General features: G+C 51.6%; 1 protein-coding gene across 1 annotated transcript; it reads left to right on the top strand.

Moving 5' to 3' along the window:
• The first annotated feature begins 1377 nt into the window (after nt 1–1377).
• DUSP3 (dual specificity phosphatase 3) lies at nt 1378–14206 on the top strand. Its single transcript, XM_057716465.1, has 3 exons — nt 1378–1534; nt 4894–5120; nt 10522–14206. Exons 1-3 carry the CDS (start codon nt 1410–1412, stop codon nt 10725–10727), a joined length of 558 nt encoding a protein of 185 aa, XP_057572448.1. The 5' UTR covers nt 1378–1409; the 3' UTR covers nt 10728–14206.
• Nucleotides 14207–15101: the final 895 nt, after the last annotated feature.

Below are 15101 nucleotides of genomic sequence, written 5' to 3'. Positions count from 1 at the left end.
CCATGACAGGTTGTCATAGTTACCCAGTTATGGCATCAGGGACATGTCCCCGGGAAGAAGGAAGAGCCCCAGAGCATGCCTGCTGTCCCTGGGCTTCTCTGTAGTAACCGGGTGGGGGTGGGGGGATGGAGAAACCCAGCCTTGGTTACACACCTTGGGCTATAAGTTCAGTCTCCACTGCAATGGTTTCCCTGAAGGTGTGAGACTATAGCTGTTTGTGGAGATAAAAGATGACATTAATGATAATTTGATCCAATTTCTTTATCTTGCAGATGAGGAAACTGAAGTCCAGAGCAACAGCCAAACTGCTCTGGAACAAGTGGCAGAACTGGGCTCAGGGTGTGGGTTCCCTGAATTCCCAGCACCACAGTGCTTTTATTTGGGGGGGGGGGGGGATCTGACATTTTCAAGGCAGTGTAGGAGGACCGAGACCGTCTTTTGCTGGTAGTGGGACCTCAGTAAATGATGAGTTGCTGACATCGTGTGGCTTACAGTGGGCTGGCAGCTGCTCCAGGAAGGGCTACAAAGGAGCCGGATTCATCTCCACACTAGCACTGGGTGTAGCACCTAGTGGGTGCGCTACACGTTTGCTGATGAAGAGAGGGAGACCGCCTATCCAGTGCTCACTATGCAGAGCTGGGTGCTTTCATGGAATGTTAATCTTTCAAACAACCCTAGGAATTAGGTGCTGTTATTACCCCTTTTTTTTTTCAGCAAACGGGCTCAGAGAGGCTAAGTCATTGCCCAGGGCCAGAATGCCGTGCTTGCTTGCATAGAGCCCAGGCTTTAAGCACGATGCCGACTCTCACCGAAGGCTGGAAGAAATGTGCCCCAGAGTTGGGCTTCTCAAACTTGAACCGTCGTAGGAATGCCCAGCGGGGCCTGTGAAATGCACATTCTCAGTCAGCGGGTCTGAGGTGGGGCGGAGATTCTGCATTTCTGACCAGCTCCCGGGTGATGCCGAGGCTGCTGGTCCGCAGCAGGCAGAGCTCACAAGCAGAAGCCTGGTGTCCCTATAATCCTGAAAAAATTAAGCTACACTTGGGTGTACGCCGGTCAGGAGAAACTTTTTTATTGCGCCCTGCATTTAGTCCAGTGAAGTTAACTGCACTTCCCTGCCTTACCGCGCGGTGGGGAGAGGACCTCCCGAAACTCCAGAGCGGCGGCATCTGCGCCCCCGCACTCCGGCTCAGAGGTTTTCCCCCGCGTCCGCCCGGCGCCTGGCGGCGAGCAGACTTCCCGCGAGCCGAGCGCGCCTTGGCCGCCAGCGCTCCGACGCTTCCCGCTCCCGGCAGGCCCGCCTCCGGGGCGGGACGGGGCGGGTCCCGGCTCCCGAGCCCCCGCCCAGCTGACCCGGCCGCTCTCCCTTCGCTCGCGGCTGCCCCGGCGTGTAGGGCCCGGCCGCTGCCATGTCGGGCCCGTTTGAGCTCTCGGTGCAGGATCTCAACGACCTGCTCTCGGACGGCAGCGGCTGTTACAGCCTCCCGAGCCAGCCCTGCAACGAGGTCACCCCCAGGATCTACGTGGGCAACGCGTGAGTCGCCGCTCCGGGTCCCCGAGACGCCCCGCCGGCCCCTCCCCGGGGCGCCCCGCCCACCCGAGGGCTGGGGTGGGGGCGTCGGCGGGCGCGGGTAGGGGCAGCTGGGGCGGGGTCGCTCCTCCGGAAGCCACGGCGGGGGCTGGGCGGGGGCTGGGCGGGGGCTGGAGTCACCGCCTACCCGCGCCTGGGGCGGAGGGGCTGGACCCCGCCCCGGCGCAGCTGTGTCCTTCCTTCGCTGGGTGGCGGAGACCCGGGGGCTGCTCGGGCAGCTCAGCGTGCGGCCCGAAGCCACCACCCTCTAGGGGCTCGGCCTTGGGCGATGTCAGGGTTACCAGGTTCACTTAACAGGTGGCCCTCTGTCGCCCGGCCGGTCTCAGGCCCGCACGTCATGTGACAGCTGCCTGGTTCTGCAGTGAGGTCACCGCGGAATGTCTGCCTTCGCTGCCATGGCAACGGGCTGACGTCACAATTCGGGCGTGGAACTTTCCCGGCCGGGCAGGCCCAGATCTGGGAATTGAAATATCCCAAACTAGGGGGTCCAGAGACTTGGGCCCGGCCTTCCTCGCTCCTCCCCCTGCCTTCCAGTTAGGGTTTGATTTACCTAGAATTCTAGAACGATCCAATGATAAACACCCTAAGGACCTGAGCCATCGCTTAGAAAAGGCTGCTGACCTTCTCAGCACCAGGAAATGCATTTATTATTTATCACTTAGGAGTTCTTACCAAATTGATTTGCTCATTTTCTCATCATCAAACTACCAGTAAGAATTTCTCAGCAGCAGGAGAGAACCAGTGTTAACCATTCTGAGAGGTGCTAAAATACCAGCTAAAAGCAAAAAATAGATTCCTATGCCTGTGCAGCCTTGGGGAGGCACAGGTTGGATTTTTATGAGACCCTGAGGACCCAGTTACCAAGGCCTTAAGCTCCATGGGCCCAGGGACCCCATACTTAACCTGGTTCTCTCCTTTTACGCAGGAAGAAATGGTGGCCCAGAGCAGTTGAGGGATTGTGAGGTTGGGGTCAATGTCTTGTTCATGTCTGTATCTGAGGTCCTGGACTAGGACCTGATGCTTACTCTGCCAAGGACTGACACAAAAATGGGAGTCATCACAGAGCTAGGGGGTCTGGAAGGCAGGTGCCAGCCTCATGGGGGCTGGTCTTGTCCATCCATCACTCATTCACCATATGCAGCATCACTGTGTGTCAGGTGTTGAACAAGGTCCATTCACAGTAGTGATGGTAATGATAGAGGTAAAGTTGTTGAATGTTGACTTAGTATTAGAAAAGGAAGATGAGTGGTAGTGACTCTTCAGAGTTAGTTATTTTGGTGCCTTTTGAATGAGCCACTGCTTTACAATTGTGTGCTGTGTCGTGATTAGCTAAAGCAGGGTCCCAGAATCTCAGCCAAAGGCCTTGGTAATTGCTAAGTTCTGAGGATAAGCCCCTCTCCAGCCAATCAGCAAGTGGCCTTGGCAGTCTTGGAAACCTTGCTCTCTTGGGCAGTTTGGCACAGTCACCACTGTTACCGCTTACGGAGTGGAAACCACGGTTGTGAACATCTGGTGGTAGTCAAGGGTTGCAAGTGCTGATGGCCACTGTAGAAAACACATCCCTTGCCCTCAAGCAAATCTGACCTTGACATAGCCGGGGGCGTGGAGGGGTGCTCAGCTGGGAGGATTGACTGAGGACCTATTTCCCCCCCACCCCCACCCCCTGCAGCTGGGAGTGCCTTAACAAAATCAGGGTTCCTGATCAGGGCTCACAGGGCAGAGAGGAGCCTGGATGAGCCACGTTTTCTGCCTCTTGAGATCTGCAGTTGATGCGGGCATGAGAGGCAGGCTGAGGCGGAAGCCAGAGCAGGGCTGGTGTCAGGAGAAAGGAGGTCTCCTTCCCAGCCCTGCTGCGCCGCAGCCCATGTGAGCATGTGCACATCCTTCCACTGTCCTGTCAGGCCAGAGCTTCAGCTCTGTCATTCCTTCCTCCCAGGGCTGCCGTGACAGGCAAACAAGATCGTGCAGGAGGAGGCCTTCTGTAAAGTATAAACTGCTGTTTGAATTGGGATGTTGTTGTCACCATGAAATAAAGGAGCCCTTTGACTATTCAGATCGAATGTTTTGTAACCCCCAGAGTTCTGTTGGGGCCACTAGCTCCCCAGTGCTTACTCACCCAGGAGAGTTCAGAGACGTGGCTAGTGGACTATGGCAGGAAGGATCCGTCTGGGGGACGGGAGGAGGCTGCTGCCCTTTAGAATCCAAGGAAGAAGGCTGCGTGGGATGTGCTGATTTCACTCTTCACTGATTCACCACATATTCATCCAGCACCTACTGTGTGCCAGGTACCATAGCACGTGCTGGCCATACAGACATGAAGCAGGTATGGTTCCTCCCTCAAGGAACTCGCAGCCTGGACATCTAAGCACAATCAAGCATTAGGTTAGGGGCTTCCTAGGTGGCGCAGTGGTTGAGAATCCGCCTGCCAATGCAGGGGACACGGGTTCGATCCCTGCTCCGGGAAGATCCCACATACCACGGAGCAACTAAGCCCGTGCGCCACAACTATTGAGCCTGTGCTTTAGAGCCCGTGAGCCACAACTATTGAGCCCATGTGCTGCAACTGCTGAAGCCCACATGCCTAGAGCCCGTGCTCTGCAACAAGAGAAGCCATGGCAATGAGGAGCCTGCGCACCACAACAAAGAGTAGCCCCCCCACTCACCACAACTAAAGAAAGCCCGCGCACAGCAAAAAAAAAAAAAAAAAAAGACCCAATACAGCCAATTAAAAAAAAAAAAAAGCATTAGGTTAGTGACAGTGACCATAGCGTCAGGCGCTGTCTATAGAACAGTTCATTGGACACTGGTAACAGCCCCAGGGGTAGGTACTGTTATCATCCCCATTTTACAGACAGGGAAACTGAGGCACAGAAAGGTTAAGTGACTTGTTCAAGCCTGGGAAGTGACAGGGCTGTCTGGAATCTGGCTCCAGAGCCCATTTTTAGCCACGTGGCAATGCCACCACCACAGTATAGAGAGCACGATGCTGGATGGAGGAGAGATCAAGAAATGCTGCCGCGGGTGGTGAGAAACGGGAGGGTGCATGTCCATGAAGAAGGTGGCAAAGGGCATTCCAGTAGAGGGAAGAGCGAGGACGTGAAAGCGCCCAGGCTCTTTGGGGCAGGAACGAGATCTGACTGGACTGAGGGCTGAGGGTCAGGAGCTGGGGCTGAAGGAGTCAGCAGGGGCCAAAGCCTGGAGGGTCCCTTTCTGGGCCAGGAGGCTTAGGATCGTCTCCGTCTTTCTCCCTTGAGCGCTGCACGGGGTCAGTTGATCCTCCCCCACTGCTGTCTCCTGTCCAGGTCTGTGGCTCAAGACATCCCCAAGCTGCAGAAACTGGGCATCACCCACGTCCTGAACGCGGCTGAGGGCAGGTCCTTCATGCACGTCAACACCAATGCCAACTTCTACAAGGACTCCGGCATCACCTACCTGGGCATCAAGGCCAACGACACGCAGGAGTTCAACCTCAGCGCCTACTTTGAAAAGGCGGCGGACTTCATTGACCAGGCCCTGGCTCAGAAGAACGGTAAGGGACCTGCCACCCAGGAAACTCTGGGAGGCAGCTTCGACTGGACCTTTTCTAGAAAACAGGCCCACGACAGGCCTCTTCTTGGAAAACCTGTTGTTTCCTGTCTCTTGTATTGAATGACGGAGCGCTTTGGGTCTCTCTCTGCTCACCTGGCTGCCCATCACGTGACCCCACATGACACGAGATGTACAGACCTGTCACACAGTGGCAGCCCCGGGGTCCTTGTGTTTGACTTGACTTTGGCTGAGAGTTGATTGCCAGCCCCTCCCCCATTCGGATAGCTGCAATAATGAAGATTTATTATTTTCCCTGATAAGAAATCCTGAGGTGAAGGAGCTCCAGGGTGGGTCGATTCAGCAGCTCTACAGTGGCTTCAGGACCCCTCTGCCACCCTCAGGGTTGGGGACTCCCCTGATGGTCTCAGGATGGCTGCGGCAGATCTGGTACCACCTCCCAACAGGATAAAGTACAGCAAAAGATGAGGCTGCCATCTCTTCCTCATGTTTCTGTCTTTTCTTAAGAGCAAGTAAAACATTCCCTAGAAACCACCCCCTGCCCCTACTGGTGGAGTCTCCCTCACATCTCACTGGCTAGAGCTGGGTCCCACGGATACCTGGCAAGGGGAGGAGGACAGCCGTGATTGGCTTAGGCCCGGAGTTAGCACAATTTGGCCCAGTTTTTAAATGCTTCCTGCAGCTCCCAGATATAAGGTAAGAATGAAGCAGCACTGCTGAGGTGCTGGCAGTCGGGTGAGGCATGCCAGAGAGAAATCCTAGAAGGCCAGAGGGCAGACAGCAGCTGAGCAGGCTGGGCCACTTGCCCTTTCTGCTTTTAGCTTGTTTCTCTCAGCAACTGCCTTCACCTTCCTGCCGCTTCCGCCCCACCCCAAACCTTCCCAGGGGGAGTGACCCCCACCGAGGCGTGATCAGCCCTGTCTGCCTGATTCTAGCCTGTCTCTGCCACCCTGGTGCTTCTTGTCCCGGCAGCCTCCCCACTGGAATGATTTCCCGTGACCGGCGTTTACTAGCCGCTGGTTATCACATATCTGGGGCCCAGGAGGGAAGTTTTATCGCCTGGGGAATCTGCAGACGTTGTCATCAGGCCCTTCGTGGTCCACAGCCTCTTACGCATCACCCGCCTTTTCTCCGGCTGTACGGAGCTCCTGTGTAGATGAGAATGAGGGGCCCAGTTAAAGGGATGGATTTGGCTCTTCCTGTATACGGATTGGTTATCCATTCAGGGAACTTAGAGCCCTCTGATGGTTTCCTCTTTCCCTACAACTAGGAGCACACGCTGACTTTGTGTGACCTCCTGCCTTAGCCCATGTGGGTTGGGTCATTAATCTGGAAGGCTCTCTCAGCCTCTCCCTGCCCTGTCCTCTGGCAGACTCCTTCTCGTGCTTGCGTACGGGCGTAGTGTCCTCTTTTCCATGAAGCCGGCCCTGAGGCTGGGTCCGCTGTGTCCCTTGTCTGTCTCCCTAACACCTGACGTGGATAAGCACATAGCAGGTACACTGGATTCCTGAAGCAGTGACAAAAAGACATTCCGTGGGTTCTAACGCCCAGTGTAAATGCTTCTAGGATAGGTTGGCAGAGTGAGTCAACAGAAACGCACTGGCCTCCAACACTGCGGTACTCAGGGGAGCCAGGGGCCCATCACTTTGGAGAGGGGAGTGGGGAGTGGCCAGGGGCGCTCAGAGAAGAAAGCAGTTACTTCCAGCTAGGAAGATCAAGGGAGGCTTCCCGGAGGAGGTGGCGTGTGGGCGGGGCCTGGAAGGATGGGCTTTGAACCTTCCAGGCTGACTCTGTGAGCCCTGGGCACGCTGAGTGCATTCCTCCTTCCAGGTGGTGAGGCAGCTGCTCTGCAGAGGGACCCGTTGCCAGGGCTGGGGCAGGGAAAGCCCCATTCTGAATCCTTTGGGTCCACTGGCCAGAGAGTGAATGAGCAGGAAAGTGGAGGACCCCCCGTTCCTGCTCATCAGCATTGGGGAAATAGGGTTCTGTTTTGGGAATAGGGTAATGCGGACAGGAGACACTGTTTGATTCTGGGCCAGCAGATGTCCTTCAGCGTATTGCCCGTGTAGAGGTGTCAGTAGGTAATCATTCACTCGACTGGTCAGCAAATATTTATTGAGAACCTGGAGATTGTAGGGCATCTGAAATCGATACCCCACAGTCCTTGCCCTTAGGAACTCACGCTCTGGCAGAAGAGGCTTGGTCTTTGCGTGGCCGACAGTAACACAGGGCCTGGCTGCTGTAGAAGAGGATGTACAAGGTGCCAGCAGAGGACCCGTAAGGTTAGCTAATATTTATTTATTGAATGTTCACGTCTGCCAGGCACTAGCCTAAGGCTTTTATATGTCGCTTCCTTTAATCTTCCAACCACCTTGTGCCATGGGTACTATTAGCAAAGACGAGGAGACTGAGGCACAGTGGGCTTAGGTGGGTCATAGAGTAATAACCAGTATATTGGCCAGGGTTCTCCAGAAAAACAGAACCAACAGAATATATATATTCTTTATTTTAGGGAATTGGCTCATGTAATAGTAGGGGCTGGCAAATCTGAAATCTGTCAGGCAGACTGGCAGGCTGGAACTTGGGCGGATTTCTGGAGGCAGAATTCCTTCTTCTCCAGGAAACCTCAGTTTTTTGCTCTTAAGATCTTTAACTGATTGGATGAGGCCCACCCAGCTTATCAAGCGTAATCTCCTTTATTTAAAGTCAACTGATGGGAGGTGTTCATTACATCCACAAAATCTCTTTGAGACTAGTGTTTGACCAAGCAATTGGGCATCGTAGACAAGCCAAGTTGACATGTTTAACCATCACAACCAGCAAGTTAAAATGTAAACCCAGATCCACATGACTTCAAAGATTTGGGATCTAAGTCCGTATGCTGACAAAGGAGATACTTGAGCTGGGGTCTTAAGGGATGAGTAGGAGTTTGCCAGGTAGCCAAGAGGGAGAGGATGTTCCAGGTAGAAGGAACAACATGTGCAAAGGCACAGAGGTGAGAAAAAGCCTGGAAAGGTGTCGGGGCTGTGGACAGTTGGCCTGGTAAGTCACACCTTGAGGACTAAACTACCTGGCTAATGGTGACAGATCACATTGCTATTTTAGAAACCTTCCTCCAGCAGGAGTGTGGGTTGGTGGTGGTGAGGGTGGAGCAAGAACTCAGTTTGGAGGTGAGGGGGCAGAGGTGAGAGGTGATGAGGGCCTGAACTGAGCCCTCTGCGTGAGGAGGGGGTGGGGATAAGAGAAGCCGAGGCTTGTGGCTCAAGGGGTCTCCCCACTGCAGAAGGTGGGGGGACCTTGTTGACGATGCCTCTGGCCTCTCCTGACCATCCCTTCCTTCCTTCTCCCAATGCTGGGGATGCAGCGGGGAGCAAAAGGGATGGGCATCCCTGCCCTCATGGAGCTTCCATTTCAGGGGGAAGATGACAGCAAACACGTGAAAAAGATCTGTGGCCCATCAGCGGGTGGGGGAACTAAAGCAGGGAGAAGGGGGTGAGGGAGTATGGGGAGTGGGCTTGTGGCTTTAGAAGGTGGGCAGGAAAGGCCTTCCTCGGAAGGTGACATTGGAGCAAACACTTGGAGTGCAGGGAGGAGAGGGAAGAGGGGATAACATCAGCGGCAGGGGGAGGGGCAGATTTAGTGGGCCATTTGGGGGACCGCGAGAGGGTGTTTTTGTTTGTGTGTTTTTGATTTTTTCTGTTTGTGTTTGACATGCATGTTCCTTTTATTTTTTAAACGGCTTTGTTGAGGCATAATTGACATTCAGTAAACTATACATAGTGGACGTTGCTAAGTTTTGACATATGTGTACATCTGTGAAACCATGACCACAACCAACTTCGTAAGTGTATCCATCACCCTGCAGATTTCCCCCATGTCTCTTTGTGACCTCTCCCTTCCGCCCTTCTCTCCCCTCCGTTCCTAAGCAGCCACTGATCTGCTTTCTATCACTAGACATCAGTGTACATTTTGTAGAGTTTCATGTAAATGGAGTTGCACAGTGTGTATAATTATTTGGAGTTTCTTCTGTGCCGTTGCACGTATCAGGAATGCCCTTTTAACTCTGAGCAGTATTCTGTTGGATGGAGGTACCACGGTTTGTTTATTTGTTTACCTGTTGATAGACGTTTGGGTGATTTTCATATTTTGCTTTTGCTTGAAATAGAAAATTCACATAGAGAAGTACCCATATCACAGTGTGTATATCAGTGCACTACACACATCCGTGTACCAGCCCCCAGATCAGGAAACAAAGCATGACCAGCACCCCAGAAACCCCCCTACGTGTTCCCTCCCAGTGTCACATCCCCCACTTTGCATACCACTATCCAGACTTCTAACAGCATAGCTCAGTTTTGCTGGCCGTTCTTTTTTTTTTTCTTTTTAAGTTTTGTTTTTGTTTTTTAAATTTTTTATTTTTCTATTTTATTTTTTTTATTTTTGGCCACGTTGGGTCTTTGTTGCTGCACCAGCTTTCTCTAGTTGCGGCCAGTAGGGGCTACTCTTCATTGCAGTGCGTGAGCTTCTCAGTACGGTGGCTTCTCTTGTTGCAGAGCACAGGCTCTAGGCGCAAGGGCTTCAGTAGTTGCAGCACATGGGCTCAGTAGTTGTGGCTTGAGGGCTCTAGAGCGCAGTCTCAGTAGTTGTGGTGCACGGGCTTAGTTGCTCTGTGGCATGTGGGGTCTTCCCGGACCAGGGATCAAACCTGTGTCCCCTGCATTGGCAGGAGGATTCTTACCCACTGCACCACCAGGGAAGTCCCCTGTTTTTGTTTTTGGCTGCACCTCATGGCATATGGGAGCTTAGTTCCCCTGCATTGGAAGTGCAGAGTCCTAACCACTGCACCTCCAGGGAAGTCCCCCAGCTCTTCTGCTATGTGGGATCACACACATCCTGTTTGTGTGTTTCATCCATGTTGTACCTGGGAAATTGTAGATTGTTCATTGTTAGTATTTATCTACTTCCATTGACAGGCCTGTGGGAGTTTCCAGCTTGGGGCTGTTCTGAATAGTGCAGCCTGGGATCTCCTGGTGCGAGACTTTTTAGCAGATATGTGTGTGCATTCCTACCAGGCATGGGTCTGAGATGGAACTGCCAGGCCCTGGGGGGCGCATGGATTCAGCTTGAGTAGATCCTGCCGCCTGGTTTTCCGAAGCTGTGCTCCAGTTTACATCCCCCCACCCCCAGCCACAGATCAAAGTCCTAGCTGCTCCACATCCTCACCAATGCTTTGTGTTTTGTGTTTATCTTTTTCATCTTAGCCATTCTGGTGGGCGCACAATGGCCTTGCATTATAATTTTCTCTTGCCTTTCCTGGAAGAGTTTTGACTGGAGTCGAGGTGTGACGGGACAGCCCCAGCTCACTGTGTCCCCGTGTCTTACAGGCCGAGTGCTCGTCCACTGCCGTGAGGGTTACAGCCGCTCCCCGACTCTCGTCATCGCGTATCTCATGATGCGTCAGAAGATGGATGTCAAGTCTGCCCTGAGCATCGTCAGGCAGAACCGTGAGATCGGCCCCAACGATGGTTTCCTGGCCCAGCTCTGCCAGCTCAATGACAGACTAGTCAAGGAAGGGAAATTGAAACTCTAGGGCGCCCCCGCTGCCTCTTCTCTAGAGGTCCGATGGGGGGGGCCTTGGTTGTGGTGTCCCAAGCTGCCATGTTTAGGAAACACAGTGTACCCTGCTCCCAGCATCACCAGGCACTTGCCCACAAGTCTGTCCCAACACAGCCCTGGGCCACTTTCCCCCTGGGGAGCATATAAAGAAGCTCGCTGAGGAGGGCATTCCTGCTCCCTGGTGTGTCCTGTGCCTACAGTTTATGATGTCCTCACCCTGAGGTGGGGGCGCAGAGGGAGAAGGCCTGTGACGGCTGTGCTTCTCCTGGATGACCCAGGGCAAAAGCTCTGTGGAAGTGTAAGGCCTAAGACGCCCACGGGGGGCCCTCCTGACCTCCTCCAGCCCCCATCCCTGGGCCCTCTCCTGAGTGGGGACCCCAGCCCTGTAAAGGAACTATGCAAATGCGGGCCCCTCTCCCCCCACCGTGTCTGTCTCCCCCGTCTCCTCACAGCCATCCACACCCTGCTCGTAGGCAGAGGTGCGTCCTGAGGTCTGAAGCTGGGTCAGCTGTCCGTGGGTGGAAATTCCCATAAAGAGACTGCATGTTAATGATTTCCTTAGGATTAAAGATGCTGAAACAAAGAGGCCCTTGAGTGGGGAAATACAGCCCCTTGGAGGACTCTCCTAAATCCGTAGTTTGAAAAATGTGACTTCTTGGAAGGCTTGAGTTCAGAATCCGCCCCTTTGGGGTACCCGGCTCTCAGTCACTTGGTTGGTTAGAAGAGCGATACCTTGAGGCAGGGTTTTATTTTTCTTTTTTAGAAAACAGGGTGTTGAAGTCCAGCCTATTTAAAAACCCCACCATTTGGAGAATTACAAGGGTTTTGTCCTGAATTATAGCGTTGGTGAGCCCAAGCCACTCACGCTCACTGCTTTTTGTCTCGGTTGCTATTCCAGGAACAGGAGGAGGAAGTTGGCCCATTATAGCATGTGTGTGTGTGCGCGCGCACACATGTGAGCAACACAGCCAGTGGCTGGACAAGCAGGGGGATGAACAGGCCCAGGCTCACATCCTGCCCACTCACAGGTAGTTCTTGCAGCTCTCTGCTGCCAGAAAAGGTCCTGGAGCCTTGGCAGCAAAAATGACTCAGCCAGGCAGAAAAGAAACATGGCGGAACATCCAAACGGAGCCTTTAGTGGTAGAGCAAACAAACCAAAAGAAACAGCCTTTGTAAGGACTTTTTTAAGGATGATGTCGGAATGCACAAGCACTCACACTCACATGTGTGTGCACGTTTGTCAGAATATAGGAGTTTTGTTTTGAACCCAGGCTTGTTAGCACTTGGCATGATTGTCGTCAGGGCAAGCGATGCAGTGCTGTCATCTTCAGGTTCCCTAACGGCAGAGAAGTGGTCCTCAGCTCTGGCCCCAGCCCTTAGCACGTAGATATCTGATAAAAGTTTGTGGAATTAAACTTTTTTTTTTTTGAGCACCAAATATATGCAGGGCATTGTTGCAGTGGGTGTATCAAGCTCCCAGGAGCCTGACTTGGTGGTAGGATCACTTGCAAAGATTTGCAAAGGAGTCTTACCTGAAATGAAATATCAGGGACTTTTGTTGACTATTTAAAATTCAGTTTTAAGTTTCAATTCAGGCAGCGTTATGGAGGTGGGGAATGTGCCTTTTCCGGGGTTGACCAGAAGCTTCCAGCTAGGTTGAGGAGAAGCAGGTGTGCCTCAGGGCTTCACACCCAGGTGTAATGATCTCTATCTTGGCAGAAGCAGAAGCAGCACCTCGCAGCCTGGGTGTCCCCTTTGCTTTGTGACCTCAGCAGCCCCGAACAACCTGGAATCTGTCTTCTTTTTCAATACCAGGCTGCCTGATAGGCCCACTTAAGTGAAACGGCCATCCTCTCCACTGTGTCCCTCATAGTGCTCAGCTAACTCTCCCACTTAATCTATCTTGATCCTCACAATAACCCTATTAACTGGGTAGGGCTTATTCATGTACTGTTACCTTTAAGAAAAGGAACTGGGGTTCAGAGTACGTAGAGGTGTGGTGCTCAGGGCTGCCCAGCTCCCGAAGGCAGAGCTGAGGCCAGATTTCAGGTTGGCTGCTCTCTGAAGCTGAATTCTTTCTGTCATACTACACTCCTCAAGAAATGAGCCCCTGGGCAAGTCTAGGTGTGCTGCACCTGCTCTTGAACCCACCCGTGTGCACAAGAGCCCGTTAGCTTTATGGCCAAAGGACAGCAGTTCAAGCTGTGGTGCTGGGGGACTCTGCTCCAGGAAAAGGAAGTAAAAAGTGTGGGTCCCCAATTGGGTTGAATGTGTAGTTCTTCTTCTAGGAAACAGGTAGCATCCCTAAGTCAGAGCTTTCTGCTCCACTTCCGGTAGAGGCTCAGGAGCCGGGGCTGGGGTCCCCCTCATACCCAGGCCGTGGTCCCCACGCAGGACAGCCACAGCTACTTAGGCCAACTGACCAGAACCTCTTGAAAGCCTCTTTGTTAGGGGTATGTCGGAGAAAAGGCCATGGGGGAGAATTACTGCCTTCACTTTGGGGCTACTTTTATGCTGATAACTTGGGATTTCTTGACAGTCTTTAGTCCCAGAAACCCCATATTTACTTCACGAGCTGTAGCTCCTCAAAATCAAATTCTATTGTTTAAGAGCCAACACGTGCCCAGCTGTGAGTGGAAAGCTGTTTCTGGACAGCTTTCTACCCCTGGGAGGTGATGGGATAGGAACTCAGGGTGCCTCTACCCCCTCCTCTGACCCAGTCTCTCTCTTTGACTAGCAGACCCCTCTCTAGGCCAGCTGAGAGCACCAAACAGTTTTCTTCTAAATCCTAAAGCAGTACACCTTCCACAGGCTGGTCTGTTTCCCTGCCACTCTGTGTTATCTGGAGAGCAGAAGTCACCATCTGTCAAGCAAGGGGACTCAACTTGAAGACCTCTAAGGTCCCTTTTGGCTCTGACACCATAGGGTTCTTTAAGAATCCCCATTGACATTGACTGCCACCTGGAAATCATAGGGTGTGTAACAATATGATGACCAGCAGGTGGCGCCATGTTCCACCCGTGGGGATGAATGCTTGGAAAAGGAAAGTTGGTGCCTTTTGTGTCACAAGTTAATGTTAAGATGCTAATGTTTTAATCGAAATAAGCACTGATCTTAAAATATGAAGATATTAGCTTTTCTCGCAGGAAATTTTCTGTCATAAAACCTGCATCAAGAAGCACTGAAGAGCCAACACTGATGGTCCTTCCAAGTCAAGATTTTATCCTGATTGGAAAGAGAGGCCATCTCCGGTTGGGAGAGCAGATTGGTTGGAAGCTTAATTTACCTCCTGTCAGCTTTTAGGGTAATTTGATTGTGAAAGCGTGAATTTTCTGGACAGAAAAGGGGAAGGTATTAAATTGGTTTAAAAAAAAAAGTAAGTTTAATGTCTGTTATATCACAAACCAGTGTTAAAACACTAAAACTGTAACCAAAATAAATGTCTTACATTACAAAGAAATGGTCTTTTTTGTCCTTCTTATCATAGTTGTTTTTCTTTTATACTTTTATGCTTAGCTTTTATGTTTGCTTTTTCTAATGTTTTAAAATAATTCATCTAAAAATTAGCCCTCCTGATCTAGTTACAGATTCCATGATGATAATATTCATGCAGTAAATATTTATTGAACGTCTCTCCAGTACCAGAAATTTCCTGTGTTAGGAATAATCTATTTATGTAATTTTTAAAAATTTCAGCTTTATTGTGGTGTAATTGACTGGAATATTGTTGATTATAGAGTGGCCCACCACAAATGAGGGAGGTAAGATTTATGTTCCTAAGAAAGCAGGGGACAGGGGTGACAGCCTGAAGGTGGCCTCACATGAAGATGACTGGGTGGCATTTTAGGATTTGAGTGATTCTGTAAACAGGCAGTCCCCAAACATCCCCTCCCCCCAGATGTCTTATAAGTTCCTCCATTAGCACTAAGCTTCTTTATGATAAGCATTGCCTTTTCTTCCTGGGCAGAAAAAGAGCCTCTCTGGTCTCCAGCTCTCCATCTGCAGCAGGAGGCAGGTAGACTAGCTCAGTATTCGTCAAGCTTATTTGGCAACAGAATCTTTATATTTTCACACAAAATCTTAAGGTAGGCCACTGATATATAAAACTGGTAACATGTTTTTTTAAGTGTAATTTAACACTTAAAAAAATTTTATGTAATTTAACACTTAAAAAACATTTAAATTAAAAAGGCAATACCGTGTATATACATAGTAATAAATTCAAACAGTATAAAAGGCTTAGAATAAAAAGTGAGTCTCCTACCCCAAACCTTCAATGCCTCTCCCCGAGAGGAAGCCACTACTAAGTATGTCCTTCTAGAAAAGTGCTGTGCACATGTAAGTGCAC

The sequence above is a fragment of the Hippopotamus amphibius genome, chromosome 17 (genome assembly GCF_030028045.1).
Source record: "Hippopotamus amphibius kiboko isolate mHipAmp2 chromosome 17, mHipAmp2.hap2, whole genome shotgun sequence".
Taxonomy (NCBI): Eukaryota; Metazoa; Chordata; class Mammalia; order Artiodactyla; family Hippopotamidae; genus Hippopotamus; species Hippopotamus amphibius.
Note: the sequence above shows the minus strand (reverse complement) of the source record. Positions and strands in the feature narration are given on the sequence as shown.